At 47.4% G+C, this 26583-nt stretch overlaps 1 protein-coding gene across 1 annotated transcript in view; it reads left to right on the top strand.

Moving 5' to 3' along the window:
* The window catches only part of CFAP99 (cilia and flagella associated protein 99), a 270815-nt gene that overhangs the window by 51496 nt on the left and 192736 nt on the right, over positions 1-26583 (top strand). The window contains exon 3 of the mRNA XM_029592263.1: positions 5784-5928. Coding sequence (XP_029448123.1) covers positions 5784-5928 — 145 coding nt within the window. The remainder of the gene's footprint in view (positions 1-5783; positions 5929-26583) is intronic.

Below are 26583 nucleotides of genomic sequence, written 5' to 3'. Positions count from 1 at the left end.
CTTAAGCTGACCGGAACCTCTGCTACTGCGAGTTAGCAAAGAGTTCCCTCGTTGCTGAATCCGCTCCATTCTTGGACTTCCAGTTCCTGACTTCTCTCTTGGCGTGAGGACGTTCTGGGTACCCTCTCCTTGGGGGCCTTTCCGCATTCCTGGCTATCCGCTCCTCGGAAGGCCTTCCAGCCTTGGACTACTACCTGACCCGCTTCTCGGGTCACTCTCCTGGAACTACCACTTGTGAGTACCTTACCACAGACTTCAACAATACTAGCCTTATTGAAGCTTCTCTGTGGTGTACCCCGTGCCTCGGGCCACTACTGTTCCTCTTCAGTACCAGTTGTTCCAGTATACCCTGTGCTGCAGGGTATTGCTGTACCAGCTACAAGATCCACTTCCAAGTTCCTGCATCTCAGATTATATCACCATCATCATCTTCAGTACAGTCATCCTCAGCGTACCCTGCTCTGCGGGCCACTACCAGATCTGCACATCTGAAGTAATCTCTACTCGTCTGAAGGGACTTCCTGGTGTACCCCGCTCTGTGGGCCACTACCGGATCTTCACATCACTGGCATCACCCTGGGTATACCCCACTGCTCAGAACTGTACTTATTTACTTCTCCCACTCCATGGGCTCTGCTTTTCCTTCCTTCATAATAAAGTCTTTATCATACAGTTGTGTCCTACACTGCTGAGACCGTGCCTACCGATGGTGAGGCCCACAGTGCTCCTCCCTGTGGGCGGAGACATCTCTCATCTCGGCCCAAGGTTCACATCCTTACAAAAACATAACAGATTGCTAACTCCATGGACCCGGCTCAGGTCTCAGCCATCCAGGCCATCCCTGGCCTGGCCCAACGCATTGCAGAGCAACAAAGAATACTAGAGACTTTGGCTAACGCCTTCAGTCAGCTAAGCTGTCAGCTGAACTCTACATCGACGCCTGACAAGGCCACTTCCACTTCACCTGTGTTGCCTGCACGACTCTCCGTGCCCTTGCCAGCACCCACTCGTTTTACAGGTGATCCCCTGTTATGTAGGGGTTTTCTGAATCAGCGCTGTATGCACTTTTTACTACAACCTACCTATTTCCCAGACGTAATGTCCAAAACTACGAACGTACTGTCTCTTTTAGACGGGAAAGCCCTGGCCTGGGCTTCACGTCTCTGGGAGTGTAATGATCCAATTCACAAGGATTTGACAGGATTCCTTGCTCTATTTCGTTCTGTATTTGATGACTCCGCTCGCAAGACTGTTGCTGGATCTGCACTCCTGCATCTACAACAAGGTACTAAACCTTTGACTGATTATGTTATTGAGTTTAAAACATTGTTCCCGGAGCTACACTGGGACCTGGGTTGCCTGCGGGCTATTTTCCTGGAAGGTCTTAACTCACATCAAAGACGAATTAGCAGCACGTGAACTCCCTGATACTTTGGACTCTCTCATTGACCTTGCAGGACGAATTGATCGTCGCCTGCGTGAGCAGTCACAAGAGGTTAAGGGTTCTAAAAAGATTTCCCCAGGAGTTCCACGCTCTCGTCCAGCGTCTGTTACTCAGACTACTCCTGCACCCAGTATCGAGGAGGAAGAACCCATGCAACTAGGCCACAGCCACCTGTCAGTTAAGGAGAGGCATCACCAAAAGAGATTAGGCCTCTGAATGTACTGCGGACAACCTGGCCATGCTGTACCCTCCTGCCCTATCTGTCTGGGAAACTCGCAGACCTAGGATCCGCCAGAGGACTCCTCCTAGGTATAACTTCTCCATCTCCTCCACTGACACTTCCAGTCTCCATTATTTCGGTTGCCCTTGAATTCTGCACACTAGCCTTAGTGGACTCCAATGCCGGTGGGAACTTCATACTCAGACAACTCAAAGAGCACCTACGAATCCCCATGGTTCGGACACCTACTCCACTGCTATTGTCATCTATACATGGCGAGCCATTACCTGGTGAAGTCTCCTATTCTACCCAATCTATTCATCTCCTTATGGGGTTTCTACACTCGGAGACCATTTCTTTCCTTGTCCTGGATAAGGTAATACATCCGGTGGTACTCGGACTGCCATGGTTACAAATGCAATCACCCCAATTCGATTGGAGTACCCTAGAACAATTCCAATGGAGAAAAACTTGCCATGGAAATTGTTTAAAGGTGGTAACTCCTATGCCTTGTCTGACCACTACCACCTTCCTTCCGGGCCTACCTCAACAGTACTCTTCTTTTCAAGATGTATTCTCTAAGAAAGCGGCAGACACTCTACCACCTCACCGATCCTTTGATTGTGCCATAAACTTAGTGCCCAATTCCGAGCCACCCAGAGGAAGGGTGTACGCACTTTCTCTGTCAGAGACTAAGGCTATGTTTGCCTATATTCAAGAGAACTTGGCGAAGGGCTTCATTTGGCCTTCTAAGTCTCCTGCCAGAGCCGGATTCTTTTTTTGTAGATAAGAAGGACAGATCCCTCGCCCATGTATAGACTATCGCGGCTTAAATGAGATCACCATGAGGGACCGCTACTCATTGCCATTGATATCTGAACTCTTTGATAGGCTCCAAGGGGCCAAAATATTCACAAAGCTGGACCTCAGAGGGGCATATAATTTGGTCCAAATACGCCAGGGCGATGAATGGAAGACAGCATTTAATAACTTCAACAGCATTTTTTAATATTTAGTCATGCCCTTTGGCCTTTGCAATGCCCCGGCCGTATTTCAAAACATGATGAATGAAATCTTCAGGGACACCTGTGTAATAGTATTTCTAGAAACATACTGTTTTTTTCTCAAAACCTCCAGAGCCATCAATTGGATGTTGCTAATGTTCTACAGAAACTAAGAGATAACCAACTGTATGCCAAATTAGAGAAATGCTCATTTCATCAGGAATCCATTCCCTTTTTAGAGTATGTGGTATCCAGCCAGGTGTTCCAGATGGATCCGCAAAAAACCAAGAGTATTAGGGACTGGCCCCAACCTATTGGTCTTAAAGCTCTGCGAAGATTTCTCGGATTCACTAACTACTACAGATCATTCATTCATCACTATTCTACTTTGACCGTGCCTCTTACAGCCATGACGCGAAAGGGAGCCAACCCCTCTCAGTGGTCTCCAGAAGCCGTGATTGCCTTCCAGGAATTCAAAGAGGCATTTCTTCAAGAGCCATGTCTATGCCACTCAGATCCCCGATGACTTTTTATTGTCAAGGTAGATGCTTTGGACGTCTGAGTTGGTGCTGTCCTTAGTCAACATAGTGACATCACACCTTACATCCCTGTTCCTTTTTCTCTCGGTGCTTCTCCCCTGCCAAGCGAAACTACGGGATAGGAGACAAGAAGCTACTAGCAATCAAATTGGTGTTTGAGGAATGGCACCCATGGCTTGAGGGAGCACAACATCAGATAACAGTTTACACCGACCACAAAAACCTTGAATATTTACGTCAATAATTTACTGTAAGCAAACTTGCTTTATTTGAAAAAGTAGTTATCCACTCTGTTAAACCATTCTAGGCAAAGCACAAAACAAAGTTCATAAAAAGTTATAGGCTCAAAGATAGGCTTTTTCTGGATGAAAAGGTTTGGGGATTTCCTGATATTCATAGAGTAACATGAGCTAGAAGAAAGATATTTCTTCAGTGCATCAAGAGGCCTTGTCTCTTAGGGCTGAATTTTTCCTAAGATATCTTTGCAAATGTTTGATTAAATATTATTATATTTTATATGTCTTTTATTATTTATTTATTTATATATTTATATTTATATTCTGCTTTTTGCACTTTTTTCAGCACTTCAAAATGGATTACATTCAGGTACTGTAGGTATTTCCCTGTCCCCAGAGGGCTTACAATATAAGGGGGTCATTTTCTATCGCTATCACATAGCGATAAGCGGCTATCGCCTCTAGCGATGGCTTCGCTAGTGGCGATAAGGTAAGCACTGTTATTGTCGCCAGTAGCGCGCCTAATAGCACCACCTTTCACATTGGCGCTATTGGATGCGAAAGCCGGCAGCGATAATACCACGGTGGTGCGATGGCTGCCGGCTTTCGCAGGCCCGCCCCCCGTTTTCGGTGGATTCACCATTCTGCGGTAGAATGGTGAATCCAGGCCTAAGTTTGTACCTATGACCCAAAACAGCTCAGAGTATTCCTGAACAATAGAATGTCTACCAGAGTAGTGTTGAGTAATATGTAGTTTTCAGTATAGGTCTCTAAATTAAAATATCTGGGTTCTGTGGTATTGATTGGGGGGAGGAGGTTGTATTCATTACTAACTGTACATCTTTTCTATTATTTTATTTTCATACTGCTCCTTTTTGGTTTTGCTGTATTGGCTCTCTGCTAACAGACAGGCTGATACAGAAAATTGTGCATTGAAGCTGTGCCTTGAGATCCAGTGCACAGTTTCCTAATGCACAAGCAACTTTATTTTTTAAATTCCTGATGCAGTAAGCTAATGACATGCTAATGTATCGTGGCTTAAAAAGTTCAGTGACTGAGTGCACAGGCAGAATGCACATGTTAACTTAGAGGGGAGCGGGATTTAGAGCTTACCTGTCACAAACTTGCTGTCCCCACAGCGTCTCCGATATACCACTGCTTGCCAGTGAATGTAGCGATGGAGGTCCAGCACCAAAGAAATCCAAGTTCACTAACTTTCTGGCACACCCCCAGGCTTCTGCCCCAGTTTATATCATTCTTGGCTGCTGCTTCAAAAACTTGGATTACATTTTTATTATTATTTTCAATATTGTCCTGCCACTCCTGAAAAAAGGACAATATAGCAAACAAAGAAAATGAAATCACAGGTGACTCTTAAGAGTCTTTGTTATGTAATCTTGGGGACTGTTGTCTTAAATGTGTATAAATATCCATATTAATAAGCATATTTACTAATTAGGGCAAATTCCAAGGTTCATTTGAGTCCCCTGCCCCTTGTTTTAAGAAAGATCTATATGACCAGTCCCTGCACAGAGCAGGCGTTTCAAATGTTGCCACTGTCAGCTCTGAGCATATTAACACTAGTTTTTAAAGGGTAATTCTAGCTTTCAACTGTAAACATTGCATATGTATATATGTAAATGAGAGAAACAGTATGCAAGTAATGACTTTCAAAACTTTTCGTCAAAGTACCAAAAATAATTTGCCAGATTGGACCTGTAAAATGTTGGCAGGTTGCTGGCACTGACTCCTGATAGCAGCGCTGGAAACTTAACTCCATCTCTGACTAGGTGTTAAATTTCTAGTACTAAGAAAACCCAGGTTAGGCTGATGCATCTCTCTGCATATACCATAGAATACATAGCTATGCAAAAAGGCATAGGTGGAGATCATCGACTAGTATATGGCAATAATGCACACACAACTTAAAAACTGCCAAAAGAAGCCAGTGGCCCCTGAAAGAATAAAAGATCTTTAAAAATGTGGCTATATACAATATATTTAAAAATAGATGTGTATAAAAAGCAACTGTCTTTCCCCAGGCAGATGTCATCCTGGGGCTCTCATTCCTAGGTTAAAGTAAGGGATGTTTCAATTCCTTCAGCGCTCAGGGATTCAGAATGCACCTTCTCCATGGGATGAGGAAAATGATAAGCTGAAATTGTGGGAGGTAGAGTATTTATTTATTCAAAAGTACCTTTTGAATAAAAACAAATGCAGAGTATTTTTATTCCTCAAAGTCAGCAAACATCAGTCGGAAATGTTTCAAAGTCGGGAATTTAGCCCCCTGTGAATAATCTTTTCTTACTATTGCTTTTGTCTTTTTTTTTTTTTTTTTAGACCCTTGGTGTGACGAACAAGACATTTGCTTTGGAGGTTTTTTCAGGATGCATTCAGTACAAGTCATTACTGGACATTGTTGTTGATGGGTTTTACGCTCGAAATGGGAAATGCTACCTGAGAGCTGAGCACAGTCTATTCGTAGGTGTGTATTTTGAAGTCACAATTCACAACACAGAAAATAGTAAAAGATAAGCTTTTGTCTTTGATGTGAGCATTAGATCAAATGTCAATAACAAAAATACTAAACATAAACTAAGATTTTCTTCTGTTTTCAATAATAAAATTTCCTATTTATTCAGAGAAGGCGCTGGACAAAACAGCCCCTTGGGCAAGGGTTGGTTTGGGCACCCCCCTTCCCTTGTGGGCTCTCAGTCTTACAGACTAACTCGAAAGGGTGATGCGATACCCTAGGTGGTCAGTCTTCATGCCCACCCCTTGCAACAGCCCTGTATGTACTGATCCCTTCTATATATATTTCTATGTAAGCAAACTCTGCAATATTTAAAGTGAAATTTTAAGTCCCTTATTGAATGTACCAGATCATTTATAACTATATAGAATATATAGGTACAAATCTGATTACCTGTATATAAAGCTCAAATACCGATCTTCACAGTTTTCACTTTATAAAGATCCATACAATTTGGGCTGTTATATGAAGACATAGTCCTTATTTGTAAACTTGGATTGTTTTTCATAAAGAATCAGCATTTATTAGGGTAAGACTATGACCAGGATCTGAAGTTCTCTGGTATTCTTAGACTTGCCAAGCTGCTTATGACTTGTCCACTCAGTTTTGCGATGGCTCTTTCAGATTGCACAAGCATGCCCCGTTGTGAAATCAGTAATGCTTGGACTATACAGTAAAACAGAAAGGTGATTACATAAATAAAACATCACAGTGAGAAAGCTCACAAAAGAGTCATTTTTACATAGTCAGCTTTGCACCTCAATCTAAAATCCAGCAGTCATTAAGGGGGTAACAAACTCGGGACTTTGTACCTAACTTTCAAAAGGGAAAGTGTGAGCACACTTTTCCTTTGAAAATTGCCCTGGGTAGAAAATACCTGCACACATTTGCTCCTCTTTCTCTGTAGGTAAATTTTCTGTGGAAAATAATGTGCATAGATTTAACAATACAGTTTACGCTCATTATTTTTGAGTTTTGTCCAAATCAGGCCCATAGGACTACTTTGTTGCGTTTGGCCGGTTGTGGGTCCGTCCCGCGACCAACCATTCTTACCTCCAGCCCTGGCTCACAGGAGACCCGCCAATGAGACGGCTGGGTCCCTGTGGAAGACACGACCAGCCGCTGCGCAGCTGAATGAGGTGTCCTAGGTGGACACGCATGCGACTCAAGCACTCTTAAAGGGCCCATGGTAGGAAATACCGTGCGGCACCTCTGAATGACATCATAGGCCTCTCCCTATATAAGGCCTGCTCTGCCCTGCCTCAGACTTCTCAGCAATAACTCGAACTCCATGGAGAAGCTGTTTGCCATGTCGTTCCTGGTTCCTAATCCTGCTTCTGTTCCCGTGCCTTGTCTTCATGTTCCTGGACCCTTCCTGCTTCTTTGGAGTTTCTGCGTCCTCATCTGATGATCCCTCGACTGTCTTCGGTGTTTTCATGTTGTTCTGCCTTGTCTACCATCCTTCAGATTGACCCTTCGTCTTGACCTCAGCTTGGACCTCCAGCTTCGTCTTCTATTGGATTCTTGGCATGACTTCAGACCTCCTCTCAACTACGTTGGATTGCTGCCTGCCTTGTGACCTCAGCCTGCTTCTTGTCTTGCCGAACGCGGCCCGCCCTGACCTCATCCTGCTCTTGTTTCTGCTGTCTGCCGCCTGCCCGGACCTCTGTTTGGACTGACCTGGTTCTCTTCCACTGGCCAAATGTTTCTTCTGCGACGGATTCATCTCTGTACAGAGGCCCGCATCTAAGTCCAACCTAAGGGGAATGTGGGCTGGTTTTAGTGAAGGTCCTGTTGGGCCTCTGCTTCAGCAAGCTCCGCCTGCCGACAATGGGAACTTGCAGGACTCCTCTATGCGAGTTGCGCCAACTCCCCCTCGGCCCAAGGGTACACATCCATAACAGATTGCCGAGGCCATGGACCCAGTGGACATATCGGGCCTCCAAGCCATTCCCGGCCTGGCACGGAAAATCCAGCAGCAGCAGCAGTATCTTGAGCTTCTAGGAGGCTCCATGGAATAACTCAGCACCCACCTGGATGCCATGGCAGCCTTAGCTGCTCCTTTGCCTCCTCCAGCTACTGCAGCACCTCCAGCCATATCATGATTCACCTAGCAGTTCCACCCTGGTACGCTGAAGAATCGAAACAGTGCTGAGGGTTCTTGAACCAATGCTTCATGCACTTCTCCCTCCAGCCGGCATTGTTTCCCAACAATTCTGACAAGACCACTTTCATGATCTCTCTGTTGGATGGGAAGACCTTGGCTTGGGCCTCTCCTTTGTGGGAGCAAGGGGATCCCCTTCTCAAGATCTGCAACAATTTGTAAAGGCCTTCAAGCTCGTCTTTGATGAACCCGGCTGGCTGGTGTTTGGTGTTTGTTATTGTTGCAATCCTGCTTGTGGGATAGGCCCACAAGCAGTCCCTTACTTACCTCTCCGCTGCCATCTTTCGCTGCCCGTTGCGGCCTTGAGACTGCCCCCATCCATCTTCCCGGCCTGGAGGCCACTGGCACCTGCCACCTTCCGCCGCTCAAAGCCGCTGCCACTGTCTCTCCTGTGCGGCCTGGAGGCCGCTGTCGCTGAACCCACTTTGTGGCCAGGAGGCCGCTGCTGATGCTCCTCTTCTGCAGCTGGCCATCCGCCGCTGATGCCACCATCTTCCACATGGCCGGGGAGCCACCACCGGAGCTGCTGCTGTATTCAAGGCCTCTTCATGGCTAGGCCGCCGTCCACTTACTTCTCTCCTGCGACCTGGAGGCCGCAGCTAACTCCGCCAGTTCTTCGTGGCCTGGGGCCGCTTTTGATATCCTTCTTCCTGCGGCCTAGAGGCCGCCGCAAATGCCATCCTTCCTGCAGCCAGGAGGCTGCCGTCATCCTCTTCTGCGACCAGGAGGCCACCCTGAAGCTCCTCTTCACGTGGCAGGAAGCCGCCATCTATCTTCGGTTCTTCGCAGCAGGGAGCCGCTCATCGGGGCCTGCCTCCTCCTTCCCTGCAGGACGTCGCTGTCCCTGGTCCTGCCTTCTTCCTAGGCCGCATCTCCTCTGTTCACTTAAAGGGCCAGTAGTGGGCTGTCTTTCTAGGCTCCTCCTGCTGACGTCCTCTAGGTGTTTCCTCTTCAGCCCTATAAAGAGGGCCTTCCTTCATGCCAGTGTTGCCTTCGCAAGGAGTTGGTCATGGAGTCGGACCTCTCCTGGATCTTCAGTTCCAGCTCTTCCTTCCAGGAGTCCTTCATGATCCCTCTTCACTTCTTCAAGGCACTCTGTTCCTCATCGTCTTCGTCCATGGTTCCTGAACCTTCGTCTTGATCTTTGTTCCATGTCCTGGTCTCTCAACGGATCCCGTCCTCTTGTTTTCAGATGTCCTGATGTCTCTGTGTCTCTATGTCCAGAAGTCTCCTTGTTTCCGGATGTCCAGACATTCCCTTGTCTTTGGATGTCCAGATGACTCTGCCCTCTGATGTCTTCAGCTGTTATGATCCAGATGTCCCTGCGGTCCTCTTCCCTGATGTCCCTGATGCGGTCCTCTTCCCTGATGTCCAGGTGCCTTAGATGTCCAGATGTCCTGATGTCCAGATGTCGTTTGTATCCGATGTCCTATGTTCCAGTCCTGATGTTCCAAGTCTCGGAGTTCCAAGTCCTGACCTTGATGTCCTGAGTTCCAAGTCCTGATTTTGATATTCCAAGTTCCAAGTCTCAATCCTGATGTCCTTCGTCCAATCCTGATCCCGAAGTACCGTCAGTTCCTGGCTCCAGGTTCAGCTTCGCTTGCCCCGGACCTCATCTCCAGCTGACCTTTCCTGTGAGTAAATCTGTTTCTATCCAGTGTCCATTTCCTGATGGCTGGAGTCCTCTTCCAGCAGGATCTGTCTACGAGCACTGCCCAGATTCCTCCTTCATCCTGAGCCTCAGTCTTGTGCTTGTTCCGCTCTTCGCATGGTCCGCGGCCAGCCTCTTCAGGTTGTGTAGGGCCCGCCATGGTCCACGACCAGCCCACGTCGGCTGTCTAAATCTCTGAGTATCCTGAGTCCTTGTCCTCGCTCCTTCCAAGTTCCAAGAATCCTTGTCTCGTCCCATCCGAGTTCTGAGTTCCATGTCCTTGTCTGAACTCCTTCCAAGTTCTAAGTCTTCGTGTGAACCTTTCCAAGTCCTTGTCTGAAGCCTTTCCAAGTTCCAAGTCTTCGTGTGAGCCCTTCCAAGTTCCATGTCCTTGTCTGAAGCCTTTCCAAGTTTTCATGTGAGCCTTTTCAAGTTCCTTCCAAGAGTCCTCGTCTGAGAAACAGGAATCTTCTCCTCAGTCTATGTCTGATTTCCTTCCATGTCTGAGCATCAACATCTGAGTTCCAAGTTCCAAGCGCCCTCATCTCATCTGAGTTCCAAGTTCCAAGTGTCCTCGTTTCGTCTGAGTTCCAAGTTCCAAGTGTACTCGTCTCATCTGAGTTTTGAGTTCCAAGTTCCAAGTGTCCTCGTCTTGTCTGAGTTCCAAATTCCAAGCATCCTTGTCTCGTCTGAGTTCCAAGTTCCTAGTAACCTCGCCTTGTTCAAGTCTTCTAGCCTAGTCCAAGACCGAGGTCCCGTCTTGTTCCTAGTTCCAGTACCATCGCCTGTCCTCGACCTCTGTCCGTCCTGCCGCATCTGCCGCTCCATAGTGGCAGGTCCGAAAGGGCTATCGGATGGCCGAAGGGCTACCCCAGAGACCAGCATTGCGTTGCTGGGTCTCTACCGGTGCGTGCAGGTTCGGCGGAGGTTAGGGCGGTGGTCAGTCTACTCCTCCCATGCTTGGACACGTCTTGCCTGCCACAGAGCTTCCACAGAGCTCCTTTCTGCAGTCGCATCGTGGTCCAAGGGCACACATCTCCCCAGAATCGGGAGCACTCCCTAGAGCTCCCTCCCACAGATCCCAACAGTTATTGGGCCTGTTGGAATATTTACAATGTTGCCTGTTACTGTTTGAGTGCTGGTAATTAGTGGTTCTTTGATATGAGATGTTTACTATATTTAGGAAACTTTGTTTTAAGTTTTTATTTTATTTTGCCTGGGAATTTCAATATTAGAATAAAAAATAAATCAGTGGAAAAATGACTTTTCCACTAATTTTTCTCCTGTGTGTTATATAATTTTTCCACGGACTTTTTTTTTTTGTTATAATATTAAAATTCCCAGGCAAGGTAAAATAAAAACTGAAAACAAAGGCCTATAACAATATTGTAATTGTAATTCAGTTTACACTGGACTTTCTGAGGAGCACGCAGTTACAACTGTCGCTGCCCGACGTCTCCACTCCGCCCTTCTTACCTCTCTGGCGACTCCTTCTGCGGTTGACGGACATTTGGCTGCCACGGCGTCTGCTTGCCGTCCTCTCCGGAGTCCCCAGTCCGGCTTGGGCACTGCCTCCCGCCATGCTGTCCAGTTGCCTTAGGGCGCGCGCTGTGCGGCCCTGCTTCAAATACCTTCTTTGGCGCGAACCTCAGGGGCATCCCCCTGTGATGACATCACGCATCCTGGATACAAAAAGCCTACGCGATTGCTAGCCGTCGAGTTAGCAAAGGTTTCCTAACAGATGGGATTCGCTTTCCGTACCTAGCTACTCTGCCTCCACTTTTGGACTACTCTATTTGGGGTACCTGCTCCGCGGGGGCCTCTCTCTCTTCTCTTTCAGATCGCTGTCTGGAACTGGTACTCGCTCCTCGAGGGCCCATGTTCCTGGACTCACTACCTGGACTTCTCTTCTGCCTGGAAGACACCGCTGCCTAATCCATCAGTGAGTTACCATCTACTTCTCTCAGAGCTGTTCCTGGAAACAGGTACTCGCTCCTCGAGGGCCTGCCTTTACTTCAGCTCCTGTGCTCCCTACAGAGAGACTGCTGTGTGAGTACTATATCAACGAGGCTCTATTCCTGAACCCTGCATATATTGCTTGTACTCACGATCTCAGTTTCTCTCCACTACAGCACAGCCATTGTGGGATTGTTGTTCCAGAGCCTGAGAGACTACAAGCCCAGCCGGGCTACATTCCTGCTCACTACCGCCACCTCTGGTGGCAACTCAATGGTGTTTAATAAAAGATCTAACTGTGTGTGTGTCCTAAAGCTGAGCCTGACCTGTTGCCCCTCACGGGACTTCCCCCCATGGGCATGGTCAGCAGCCACAGAGTCCAGGGGTCCACCCAAATCCTTACAAACAATAACACATGCCCACACCCAGTGTGCTTTACAATAGGCCTATTACCATAAGGGTTCAGAGTATCTTTTTTTTTGCAGGGTTTTCTGGTTGGCATCACAGTAGTGCATGTAAATATAATATACATGTGATATACTGTATTTACCTCCGAAGACTCTACTTTGAATGTCCTTTTTTATGTAAAATTTATTATAAATATATAATTTTTAATTGTGTGTCCCAGCTGGTATAAGTGTAACACCAGCAGCTTTGTGTCTCTAACCCTCTCCTCCTGCCACTGAGGCCCGCCTTTTTCCTTCTTGTTTCAGTCAGCTCTTTGAACCTATGTAGTGCACAGGAAAAAGAGGATTCAGTGGTGGATAGATATGCCAGACTTAAGGCCAGGCAAGTGTAAAGATCTAAAGCAGTTTGGTTTGTTTTTTTTCTTGCAGTAGGAGATGCATTGGTATTCTAGGTTATGATATTTGCAGTGTTGGCTTTCATACATAGAATTGTTTCTGTTTGAGTGTTATGATTGGTGTGTGTGTGGACCCTTGGCCCGAGGTGCGAGTTGTTACAGCCCGAGGGGAGGACTCCCACAGGTCCGCACCGTCAGGAGGCGAGGTGTTGGAGTACAGGAAGGCTCTGTGTACAGTTGTGGGGAATCCCCAGGGACCAGGTGACGACCCCCATAGGGTAGTAAACTGTAAACAGTACTTGGAGAGTCTGAGGAGAGAGAGGGCGCCAGGCAGACCACGGGATGGTCGGCGCCGGGACAGCCAAGCAGGAGGTACTCCGATAGGACAGCCCTGAGAGGCGGAGCTGCAGCGTAGTGGGCGTAGATGAGAGAGTGGAGGCAAACCCGCAATGCAGGGAAGCCCGAGCCCAAGAGCAGTAGCTGACGTAAACAAGTAGCTGGTGACCGGAGGTGGCTGGCTGAGCTGTAGAGAGGAGGACCCGCAGAGCAAGACTGCTGTCAATGGTAGAATATGCAGGAGCAAGCCCTGAGGAGCGGGGAAGCTCAGGGTAATCTCAGGATTGGTGAGCACGGCCCGAGGAGCGGGGAGCGCGAACAGTCTCTGAAATAATATAGCGCAACCCCGAGAAGCAGGGAAGGCCAACTGAGGACTCACAAAATACTGCAGTAGTTCCCAGGGAGAACCGAGAGATAGAGCAGGTAGCCAGTTGGGACACAGGAGGCGTGGGGCCAGCCTGAGGAGCGGGGTGGGCCAGGGAGCGAGTCCCCGAAGCGCACACTGACCCCCGAGGAGCAGGTGTCTGACAAGGTCCACGTTGCGAGCAGGAAATGCATCTCAGGAACAAGAGGCAGGCAAGGACTCGTACAGAATTACCAAGTCATTTTGCTGGGGGCGAAGCAGGAGCTTAAATACAAGAGTCCGATGACATCATCAAACAATACGTCTCCGAGGTTCCCGCCGAAGCAGCTTCAAAGACGGGGCTTGTGATGCGTGCATGCGCCTAGGAGGGCCCGACATCGGAGCAGGAATTAATGGCATCTATGCCTCCGCGAGGAGGCCCGAGGTACGCGGTGATGCAGGCAGGCTCGTGCAGCAAGCAGACCTGGGGAGAGTAGAAGTGTGGAGCAAGCAGTGAGTACTTGTGGTGGCAGCCATCTGCGACCGACAGGCATAACAGTAGCCCCCCTCTTAAGACCTCTTCCCCGGGGTTTGGGTTTGTGAGGGTGATTGGTATGGAACTGCCGAAGAAGATTCTTGACAAGGATGATAGCCTTGGGTTCCCAGCTGTTCTGCTCAGGACCAAACCCCTCCCATGACAGGAGGTATTCCCATCTCTTTCCATGTTTTCAAATATCCAAGACTTATCAAACGGTACGTGAAATTAGCCTCCGAAGACATTGGGACAGGATCTGGGGGCCTCTTGGTGAATTCGGAGAGAACCAAGGGTTTGAGTAAGGACACGTGAAAGGCATTGTGTATTTTAAGCAATGAAGGCAGTTGTAACCGATAGGTAGCAGGGCCCAGTCGACGTACCGCTGGAAATGGACCAATGAATTTAGGAGCAATACGGGCAGAAGCCAACATAAGGGGGATGAGCTTGGTGCTGAGCCATATCTTATCTCTGGGTTGAAACTCGGGTGCAGCACGGTGATGGGCGTCAAAAGCTCTTTTCGATCTGTGGGCGGCTTTCTCCAGCAGCTGTGGAGTATTTTGCCACAGTTGATGTAGCTCTTGAGCAGTAGCCTGTGCTGTCGGAGAGGTGACGGACAGTGGAAGTGGAAGTGGTGGCAAGGGTTGACGTCCGTAAACCAATTGAAAGCGTGATGAACCCGTGGAGGTGGATACGTGAGAATTCAGGGTGAACTCCGCCCAGGGCAGAAGGTTGGCCCAGTCTTCTTGCCACAAGCTTATATATGCTCAGAGGAATTGCTTCAGAGTTCTGTTAGTCCTCTCGGTTTGGCCATTGGCCTGATGGTGATAGGCCGACGTAAAATCTAAGGAGATATCAAATTTCTTGCAAAGGGCCTTCCAAAAGCGCACAGTAAACTGGACCCCACGGTCTGAGAGAATGTGTCTCGGGAGACCATGGAGCCGAAACATGTGCTTAAAAAATAGCTTGGCCAGCTGAGGTGCCATAGGGAGACCAGGTAGAGCCACAAAATGCGCCATTTTAGAAAAACGGTCGATGGTGTCCCATATGGTGTTATTGCCATTCGAGACCAGCAAATCCACAATAAAATCTGTGGTGATATGGGTCCAGGGTTCGCTGGATGCAGGGAGCAGTTGTAGAAGTCCCCAAGGTTTCCCTGCCAGAGGCTTATCCTGCGCACACGTGGGGCAGGACTTTACATACACTTGGGTATTTTTGCACATGGAGGGCCACCAATAGTAGAGTTGTAGAGTGGAGAGAGTCCTGACGCGACCTGGATGTCCAGAGGTCAATGAATCATGGGCGCATCATAAAACCTTGCGTCGCAGCGGACGAGGAACCATAATCTTACCTGGAGGCACTGGGAAGGTGGCTGAAAGGAGAACTCTTGTGGGATCAATGATATGTTGAGGAACGTCTGGCAGATCCTTGGTGATGAATGATCAAGAGAGGGCATCGGCACAGCCATTCTTATCCCCAGGGCGGTAACGTAGCATAAAGTTGAACTTTGTAAAGAAGAGGGACCAACGGACCTGCTGGCTGTGTAGGCGCTGAGCCTGATGTATGTACTGGAGATTCTTATCGTCCATATATACAGTAATCTGATGTTGTGCTCCTTCAAGCCAGGAGCGCCATTCTTCAAAAGCCAATTTGATGGCCAACAGTTCTTTATCCCCGATGCCGTAGTTTCGCTCCGCAGGGGTGAAGCGTTGGGAAAAGAAAAAGCAGGGATGGAGCGTGTGAGTGGGGGAGAACTGACTCAATACAGCGCCAACTCCGACATCGGAAGCGTCGACTTCAACCATGAACAGGCATGTGGGGTCTGGGTGTCAGAGACACAGTTCTTTCAGGAAGGCTGCCTTAAGATCCTAAAACGCAGTCATGGCCTCCGGTGACCACTGAGAAGGATTGGCACCCTTACGGGTCATGGCGGTTAGTGGTGCTGTCAAGGTAGAGTAATGGTGAATAAACGAGCTATAGTAATTGGCGAAGCCAAGAAATCTCTGGAGATCCTTGAGACCCGTAGGCTGAGGCCAATCGCTGATGCATTTGAGCTTCTGGGGGCCCATCCTAAACCCCTGACTGGATACCACATACCCCAGGAAAGACACGGACTCTTGTTCGAACAAGCACTTCTCAAGCTTGGCGAACAGTTGATTGTCTTGCAAGCATTGAAGAACTCAAGAAACGTCTCGGTGATAACTCTGGAGGTCTTGAGAGAAGACTAGAATGTCATCGAGGTAGATGATGACACATTGGTACAGCATATCTCTGAAAACTCCGTTCATTAAATTTTGAAACATCGCAGGTGTTGCAGTCCCAACCGCCCCTCTCCTGATAGGGCTCAGGCCCACCTACCTCCGCTCCAGGAGTCGCCCAATTCTGCCCGGTCCGGGTCCCGGTGGTCTCTCTCTTCCCATGTGGCGGTCGCCATTGCGGGCCTGCTCCTCTCCGGTCTCTCGCGCGAGGACGTCCTTCTTGTGCGTCCAGCTCCCGGAAGCCCAGCCCCGTCCTCGCGGCTGACGTCACGCCCGGCTCCCCATATAACCGGCGTTCAGACGTTCCCTAAACGCCTTGCAACGAGGTTCCCAACTTCTTGAGTTGTTTCCAGTTGCGTTCCTGTTGACCTCCAGCCTGCCTGCCTTTGACTCCGGTTTGCTTCTGACTCCGCTTCAGCCCGCTGCCTGCCTCTGACTCCGGTTTGCTTCTGACTCCGCTTCAGCCCGCTGCCTGCCTCTGACTCTGGTTGCTTCTGACTCCGCTACAGCCTGCTGCCTGCCTCCGACCCCGGTCTGCTTCCGGCTCTGCTACAGCCCGCTGCCTGTCTCAGATTCCGGTCTGCTTCTGACCCCGCTGCAGCCTCCGGCCTGCCCTGCCTTCACCCGACCTTCTGCTCAGCGCAGCCGGCCTTCAACCCTACCCGGGTATCACGAACTCTATCTCTCTGCCTGCCTTGGTTCCAGCGCTCCTGCTGGTTCAGTCCTTCGACCCGCTCTTCCTCTGCTGCTGATAGGCCTCCGGCCTTCTCTCCACCTCAGCCTTTCTGGACATTCCTTAACAGCGCCTAAGTCCCAAGGGCCCAGGTCCCTACGGGTTCCTCCTGATGAGGACAGACCAGACCAAAACCACACACACCTCAGAGCTCTGCAAGGAGGTAGAGGACAGGAGAAAAGCGCAGCCTGCCAGTCGGTAATTATTCTACGTTTGCTTTACTATTATCTAACTGAGGATTCTCCTTGCTTCTCCCTTGCCCTCTTCAACATTTGGGATAAAGCACCTAAAATCTTTAGTTGCAACAAAGTAAGGAGATAACAAAGGAGTAGCAGCTGGGTCTGTCTGGCAGAATGCACTTTCTTCCTCTTCCTCTGCTAGCATTTGAAGGTCTGTCTGTGGCAGCCATTTTTGTGGGGAGCCAAGCCCCACTCTCCAGCTAGTCACAAAAGCAGAGGGCCTCCCCCGCAGGGGGCTCCCCCCTCCCACCCCAGGGACAAATAACTAGCCAGTGAGCACACACAAACACACATACCTCGCCCACAGCTTTCTTCCCCAAAGTTTTTACAGAGTAGCAGCAAGACATGGGAGACAGGGCGGAGAGGGAGAGAAATGATGGAGAGGAGGAAGTGACAGAGAAGTTATACGAACACTTCAGAAATAAATACGCGTTTCTTTTTGCAAAGCAAATGTAGATCCAAGCAATAGGTTTCCAGAGAACAGAGGCCTTTGCTGTCATCGTACACTGCTTTGCTCTGTATCTAATAGACATTTGTATGTGCACTATTTATAGCAGTACTTATATCCATTCATTTTATGTGCCAGATGAACTCAAGAGGTTTTCCCATGTTGAGTCTATGGAAGAAGTGCTTAGTACATCTGGCCCATTGTGTCAGCATTAATATGCTGTGATCTCATCCAGCAGAACCCCCCCCCCCCCCCCCCCACCAGAACCCCACAGGCTTCAACATGTGTTTTGACTTTTCAGGGAGACATCTCAGAGAGAAGGAGTAATTTTCAAATGCCTTTCAACAATGGGGGTTGTATAAAATTGCCCACCCACGACGTGGGTAAAGTTACACACATTTGTCCTGTTCTTCTGTAAAGTCACCTGGACTGCGCGGAAGCGTTCCCGGGGCAGGGTGGAGTTGTCACTTCTGGGCCTAATTTTTTATTTTAAAACTTATACTTGTAAGTTGACAAGGGGAAATGTACTTGCTCCGGATAGCAGGTGTAATGTATGTGGGCACTTTTGGTGGGATAATTTTCAAAACGAACGTATGTGCTCCCTAAAGTTATCTGGCTATGTTGTCCGGATAATGCTAAAAATCTGCATTTATTTGGCTGACTTAGCTGAATAGCCAGCTGCACCCCAGAATGTCCCCATCCTGCCTCCGAGTTAGCCAGATAGCTTTTTGGCTGGATAAAAAGTTAGCCAGCTAACTCGTGGTTGGTTAGCATAAGTCAGAGCCTTAATGTGAAATTAGCAGGACAGAACCTATCCCCCAAAAACAGAGTTACTGTGAAATGCTCAGAGTAGAATGCCATTTAACTGGGATAAATAAATAAATACAATACAATACTTTATTTCTAAAACCATGCCTGATATTTTCCCACATAAAAAATTAGGCAATTAGCTCACAGAGCTCACCATAATGACAGTGTGAAGTCTGTAAGGGAACCTCCTAGCTGTTGCTAAAACTCAGACATCTATTCCCAGTCAAAGCTGCCTGAGCTTGTTCTCAGTGGGAAGAGCTGCCAGAGTCATTTTATAGCAGCTTTAGTCTGCAAAAGCTCCTTTCACAAGATGTTACAGAAACAAGGAGAGATAGGCAGTGCTGTCTTGATATTTGAGAACAAGAATTCAGCAGCGACATTGGTTTGGAAAGATCAGAAAGGACCGAAGCTACCTGGAACTTGAAACTCTGATCCTCCTAACAGTTTCAGCTACGTCTGTGTCCCTGTCATACCTGACTGCCAGTCAGCACCACATTTCTTATGCTCACTAACAGCCATTGTCAAGAGTGTGGAGTCATCTCAGAAATCACTTGAAATGGCAGCTGATGTCAGAGTGCCATTTAAATGGCTCCCAAGGAAAAGCTGAACAGCACTCAAATGTATTTCAAAACACCGCCTTGGTGAAACGTTGCAGCTTTCATGGTAACTCTTACCAAACTGAGGTTTTCTCACTTTATTCCATTTGTGGGAGCTCCAGAGTAACTTGTATGGTTATGCAAAGTTGCTGGCATCCCTCATGAATTCCTGTATAGCAATATTATGTGCATTCTGCAATGCATTTGTTAAGCTATCAAAGGGGCCAGTGTGCTAAGCAAGCTTTAAAGCCCCATTAGTGCACATGTTAATTAATGCAGTACGTAAAAGCAGCCCACAACTCCCTAAAAAAGAATGTTATTTAGCTAATATGCTGGCACATTAAACATTGACCAGCCAGCATATGTTAATCAGGTACATAGTATAATAATAACAACGTCATTCGTTATTAGCACACTATGAACTTAGAGGTGAATTTTAAAAGCCTGACGCAGGCATCAATTGGAGGATGGGCGAATAAGTCAGGCTTGTGTGCACCGAGCAGATTTTAAAAGCCACCAAGGTATGCGTGTATCTCCCGCAGCACCCACATCTCGAGAGTTTTCAAAAAGGTGCCGGGACTAGGTGGGGCATGGGTGTTTCGAGGCCCCCTGCCGCATAACTTTAACTCTTTTATGGATGCCATGTGTTACGGTCCCGGGCCGTGCCTCGGTCCCTCCACCTACCTCGGGGACGGCCCGGGTCGTTTCGAGGCCGCCTCGGGCCTACACTGCCTCCGTCGTGTCTCTTCCTCCTCGGGAGAGACGCCGGCGACCAGCCGCAGCGGGTCTCGCCCCCTAGGCGCATGTGCGGGGAGGAGTTCCTTTTAAAGGGGCCAGCACGGGAAAACTCAAGCCCTGCCTCAGATGACCTCAGATGCTATCAGGGTATTAAATCCTGCTTCTGGACATCTTCAGTGCCTTGCAACGAGGTTCACTCAATCCCCTGAGTTGCTAGTTGCTGTTTCAGATCTTGGATCATCTCTTCTACTTCTGGCTTCCGATCTGGCTTCTTCCATTGACTTCGTCTTCGCTTCCGCCCCTGGTTTTGGTTTGGACTTCTGACTTCTGGCTTCTGGCTTCTGACCTGGCTCCGTCCAATGACTCTGTTTCCAGCTTCCACCCCTGGCTTTGGCTTCGGACCTCTGACTTCTGCTTCCTCCGCCTCCTCAGGTATACGGTTCTTGCTGGCTCAGGGGATTCTCCTAAGTCCCAGCGGCTCGGGTTCTCATGGGCTCCTCCCGGGGGAGCCGTGGGCTTCCAAGGGTGAAGACTCTTCCAGCCTCCTGGGTCCTGCCGTCCTCATCAACCATCTCTTTGGCCGCTTCCTGGATCCTTGGTCGCATAGGGTCCCAACTAAGTCCAAGAGGTCCGGGGTCCCTTCGGGCTCCTCCTGGAGGGACCTCGGAATTCCAGTGGTGAAGCCTTCTTCAAAGCCTCTCTTCAGCGCCGCCTCCCGGCTGCAGCGCCCACTGTGGGTCCCCGCAGTGCAACACCTGCAGTCTCAGCCGGTCCAAGGGTCCACGACCATAATACCATGTAAGTTAACATTTAAAGAAAACTAGCCAGATCTGTGGGGTTTAAAGGGTCAGGGCTAACTTGGGGGGAGTGAAGGCTGTCAAACCAGGAGGGGTCGGAGGACCTATCCCTTAACTGTGCGAACTGGGAACGCGCTGGTAAAAGTGGGAATGACGTTGGCGCTTATCCCTTTTAAAATTCCCCGATTTACATGGTAGAAGCGGGATTTGCGTGCCCCCCTTAACGTTTGACGTACGTGTGCGTGCAGCCAGGCTATTTTATAACATGCACGCATATGTTATAAAATGACTGCATACCTGGGTGCAGGTCGATGTACACGTGCAAATGCGCGCACGTGCATTCGGTTTGAAAGTTACAGTCCCTGTACTTTAACTTTAGCTTCTGTCAGAAAGCAGTATAAACTGCTAACGTGCTGATCTGGCATGCTGGTAGTGTACAACTGTGGAGATGCCTTTTCTTTATTATATGTTAACAAAAGAGCACACCCCCACCTGCCAGTCCCCGACCCAATTACATATTGAAAACAAACACACACTCCACTCTCCAATCTCTTTTCCCATCCACCTGTTGACAATAAAGACCCTCCACAGTTTCTAGAACTTCTAAAATTTCCTAACATCAAGTTGGCAGGAGAACCCAACCTTGCCTCCTACTGGCCTGGTGTCCAGTGTTGCACTGGCTCCACCTACTGGAGGTTCAAAGTTTAAGGCCCCAGTTGGTGACACCAGAGAAACACTGGATGCTGGGCTGGTAGGAGGATCAGGGGTGGGGGGAAGGTTCCTTGTATTCATTATGTGGGTTATGGATTTGTATGGGATTCTTTTGCATTGGATGGGTGCTTGGGAGGGAGGATTGGGGTGAAATTTGGGGTTTATTTGCATCGAGTGAGTGAGTCCAATTTTGGCAATCAGGATGGTAGGGGGTAATGTTCAGGTTATTGTGCTATACCTCAGTTCCAGCACAATGCATAGCTCACAAACACTATGTTTGGTGTGCTTTTCATAATGCTTATGTACTGTACACATCATTGGTTTATTGAATCAGTAGTAGACCTAATGATTAACATCTATTCTTAAATTTTGTGTTAATTTTTAGCACACATTTAGTACATTGGCCCCAATTAACTTTAAGGCTTAAACAAATGGCAGATGAAATTTAACGCGGACAAGTGCAAGGTGATGCATATAGGGAAAAATAACCCTTGCTGTTTTTGCACGTTAGTTTCCATATTAGGAGCTACCACCCAGGAAAAAGATCTAGGCATCATAGTGGATAATACGTTGAAATCATTGGCTCAGTGTGGGATATTAAGGGAGCTCAAAGAAATTCTGGAAATTCTGCTGAAAGATCTATTCAACAGTTCTTTGGAGATGAGAATGGCTCCATGGGACGGAAAAAGGACAGATGTCCCTCTTTATAAAAGTAGTAACATAGAGGAAGTTGGAAATTATAGGCTGGTTAGTCTTCATTGGCGGGAAAATTAATGGAGACTCTACAGTATCTCGAAATCAGTGGGTTGCAGAACTTGTGGCCGCATGACTTTACTAGAGGGAGATCATGTCAAATAAATCTGATTTATGTTTTCGATTAGGCAACTAGAAAATTAGATCAGTGGCATGCACTGGATGTGATGTATTCGGGTTTCAGCAAAGCTTTTGATATTGTCCAGCATAGGAGGCTCATAAATAAGCTCAGCCACCAAAGGATGAGCCTCAGAATGGTGAACTTGATTTTGAAATGAGATGAAAGATAAACAAAGGGTAGTGGTAATTGAAATTCATTCTGAGGAAAGAAAGATAATTAGTAGTGTGTCTCAGAGATCAGTTCTGGTTCTGTTCAATATCATTGTGAGTGATATTGTGGAGGGATTGGAAGAGAAACTTTTTCTTTTTGTGAATGATGCTGAGGACTGCAACATAGTGGACACAGCTGAGGGAGTAGAAGGAATGAGAAATCATTTAAGAAAACTTGAAGAATGGTTCATTGCTTGGTAGCTAAGTTTCAATGCAAAAAGAAAATACTTAAATGCTGTAGTACTAACCTTCAGGATTTCCTGCTGATTATTGGTGATTTTGTGTGCAATTCAAATGAAGTGTAGATATCTTATTTCGTGAAAACCAGAATGCAATGAATTAATGATTAATGAGTCGCTTTGCCTGATGTTGCATCACAGCAGCTCATTCATAATGAATTTAAGTAACATTTCATGCAGTCTACATGCAAACTGTTACTATTTGCAAATAGGTGAATTGCAGGTTACTCTCAACCTAAAAATATTCATAAAACTCAATGAGAGATATTATGAAGTATTCACAAATTGTGAAAAACCATACAGATTTTATTATAGTGACTTCCTTTCATAGAAAATTGTTATTATCAATACATATATAAATTACAAAGTTATCCAAAACATACTCTAATTATAATGTTTTAACATACATAATATAACATATTACCTTCTCATCATGATATAATCTCAACTCTCAACTATGTAGTCGACATATTTAAAACAACCCCACATATATAAAACTCAGCCTCAGTCTTACCATAACACACCCTGTTCATACACATTCACATTCATACATATAAAACCATAAAAATATGGTGACTTCCAAAAGATATTCTCGGCATGTAATTTCAAAGGCTCTTTGAAAGCTCTTCTCCCTCGTTCACAGTCAGCATGCCCTTCTGAACTGCACGAAATTTTTAAGTCAAAAATACTTACTGATGTCTCAATAAATCCCAGTCTTGTTGGTGTTTCAAAAAATCCCCAACAAGGGACTCTCGTTTCACCAACCAGGCTTTCTCAGGGGGCAATCTCCCTCAAATTCATATATCCTACTCAAGAATGTCCGTGGTACCACTGGTATGGAACCAATAAACACTTAGGGGTAGATTTTTAAAAATTGCACGATCGCGTACTTTTGTTCGCCCACCAGGCGCGAACAAAAGTACGCTGGATTTTATAACGTGCGTAGCCATGCGTATCTTATAAAATCCGGGGTCGGCGCACGCAAGGGGGTGCACATTTGTGCAACCTGCGTACGCCGAGCCCAGCGCGCGCTGCCTGTTCCCTCCGAGGCCGCTCCAATTTCGGAGCGGCCTCGGAGGGAACTTTCCTTCGCCCTCCCCCCACCTTCCCCTCCCTTCCCCTACCTAACCCACCACCCCGGCCCTATCTAAACCCCCCCCCTTACCTTTGTTGGCAAAGTTACGCCTGCTAAAAGCAGGCGTAACTTTGCACGCGCCGGCCGGCAGCCTCGCTCCGTGTTCCGGCCCCTGGGCCGAAATCACGCCCGCGTCGCCGCCCCTGAAACGCCGCGTAACGCGCGTCGCCACCCCCAAAACGCCACGTCACTCCGGCCACGCCCCCGACATGCCCCCGACACGCCCCTTTTAGAAAGCTCCAGGACTTACGCGCATCCCGGGGCTTTACACGCGCCGGCGGCCTATGCAAAATAGGTGCGCCGGCGCGTGAGTGCCCTGCGCGCGTAAATCCTTCTGGATTTACGCGTGCAGGGCTTTTAAAATCCGCCCTTTAATGTTCCACGTTACCAGTTTATCAGCTCGCTCAAAATATCTCATCAGATAATCCGCTGCTTTGCGTGCCTTCTCATAACAATAGGCTAGGAACGCCACATACATATATGAACCCCTTGTCAGGGGTTTTTTAAAACAGCAACAAGACTGGATTTATTGAGACATCAGCAAGTGATATCTTTCATTGTGTTATATGACTATTTGAAAAAGGACATAGCTTGTGAATATTTTTGCAAACAGGGCTTCATGCAAAAAAACACAAAATCCCAAAATATTAGTTTATTTGCGCATTTCAGGGCATTTTATATGTTTTCTCATATGTAAGCACTGCTTGCAAAAATTAAAAATCACTGTTTAATATATCAGCCTCTTGAAGTGATTGAGTTATTGTTAATAATAGCTGTTGTTAAGAGAATTTTTCAAAGCCATTTGAATTGGCCTCAGTCTGGCTAACAGCATGTACAGGCTTCCATAATCACACTTAACATTTAGCCAGGTTAAATTCCTGGGGATGCATTTAGGTCAGTAAACATCGCACGTATATTGACATTTTCACACATGCATATTGACTAGATGCAGGTTGTTTTGCCCACAGTAGCTGCCTGTACAAATACTATAGGAGGTGCTGAGTATATGTGCTATTTGTATGTGCATACCTTAAGATAAGATATTTTTAAAGGGAAACCACCCAGAGCAAATAAAGATGTATATGTATTTCAGTGAATCAGTTTTGGTAGGCAGCCAAAATATCTTTTTGTTATGCCAAATATCAGCTTTTTCTGATACTCTCCCTTCAAATGCCAAATTTATTTTGTGAATCAAAACTGATATGAGGTGAGGGATCCTGCAGAGTATTACAGCATTTTATAGTGAAACAATAAAGAGGTCAATATTCAGTGGACGAGTCAGCAGGAGATTCACCCAGGATAACTTTACACAGAAATTCAGTGGAACTTAGCTGGATAAGTATTCCACTGAATATACCCAGTTAAAGATACCTGGACAAAGGACTGGTATTAGGCATCCTAGGCGAACCTTACAGCCTTGTGCCCTTCCTTCCCCCAAGTCGTGGCCTTCCCAGACAATAAAACTATGAAAAAGGACATTCAAAGTGCAGGCTCCTGAGGTAAAAATATCACTTACAGCATGTACATTACGTTTACATGCACTGCTGTGATGCCGACTAGAAATCCCTGCAAAAAAGACACTTGGAACCCAAATGGTATTAGGGCCTTTTGTAACGTGCGTTGGATGGGAGCTTGGCCCTCAGAAAGCAATGAGTAAGCTGAATTACAATTACAGTATAGTAAGCCTCCCTGTGAGACAGCTCAAGCAGTCCTGTTTCTTCCCAGAGGACAGACACTGGCTGCACTTGAACTCTTCTTACATAAAACTTTATTTTCCACAAGCACGTTACCTTCAGCCACATTCACACTCAGCTTTATCTTCAATACTCACATACTCAGCATTTACCATCAGTATTCACCTTCGTGCAGGAACTGCCTCTTTCTGGAGACCCAGGACCTATAACTCTGGGTTTTCATGTTCATGGACGGTTCACCCCCCCTCAGTCAGGTAACTCAGGATTTTTGCGCTTCCTTTATTTCCAGGGGTTGCAAGCCCATTTCTGACCTTACATCTGGCATTCCGGCATTTCACCTCTTTCCAATACAAGCTCAGTCATACTCTAGCACCAACAAGGCTGGCTTACTTCCAGATATGCCCTGTTCTAATGTTTCCTTTCTTTTGTAAGGAGGAGGAAAGGAACTAAATTAGAAAAGACCTGCTTGTTCAGCTGTAATTCATTGTACAGACCCTTTCTAGACAGGTGGGCTTGCCGCTTAGCCTGCAGCAATGCTTTTAAAGCTGCTTTTGCAGCCAGGCCCCAAGACTCAATTCCCTGTGTTCAAAAAAAAAAAAATTCCAACTATTTTGTTTCTATGCTCTACCTGAGCCGCCCAGCTTCACTTTTCTCAGTGCTCTGTGCAACCATTTAGTAGCACTGCTTCTGTACCATTCTTCTTTTCTGTGCAGGAATCATTCCCTAACTTTTATTCTCTTCTCTGGTCTTTTTCCTCTTTGGAGGCGTGGGCTTCTGCCTGTGCAGTTACATAGTACAGCATCCCTAAACTGATGTCATGGTTGTCAGCCCTTGGACTATGGCGTGGTTGAACATACCGGTACTAGGCCCATGCCTACAGCTGGAAGACCAACCTTACTGGGACTGAGCATGCATGTTTTAAAATACACTGACTTCCACATTTAAACCAGGTTTTACGTGAGCAAGTCCTACTTTTCTTTTTACATGTGTAAAATATACATATGTATAGTCACTTTAATGATCCTGGCTGATATGCGGCTCTCCTGCCTACAAGGGCCCTAAGTGGTCTGTAGTCTGAGCAGCTCAGGCTTGCCTTGAAGGTACATGAAGCAGCTCTGCCACACCTTAAAAACCTGCCTCATCACTGAGTTTCTCCTGCTTCTCGCTGTGGCCACTTTGCAAGTTATTTCGCATTGCCCTTGTTGCTGTTTGCATTTGGTCTGTTGAAGGCCTTCTTGCTCTGTCTTTGTTCCTGTCTTTCCCTGACTCTTGTGGGGCCTTCCAGTGATCCTCCTCTCAGAAGCTGGTTTGAAAACCAACTCCGTTAGGGTGCACTTGAGCG

Source organism: Rhinatrema bivittatum, chromosome 1 (genome assembly GCF_901001135.1).
Source record: "Rhinatrema bivittatum chromosome 1, aRhiBiv1.1, whole genome shotgun sequence".
Classification (NCBI taxonomy): domain Eukaryota; kingdom Metazoa; phylum Chordata; class Amphibia; order Gymnophiona; family Rhinatrematidae; genus Rhinatrema; species Rhinatrema bivittatum.
The sequence above is the reverse complement of the archived record's forward strand: the minus strand, read 5'-3'. Positions and strand labels throughout refer to the sequence as shown.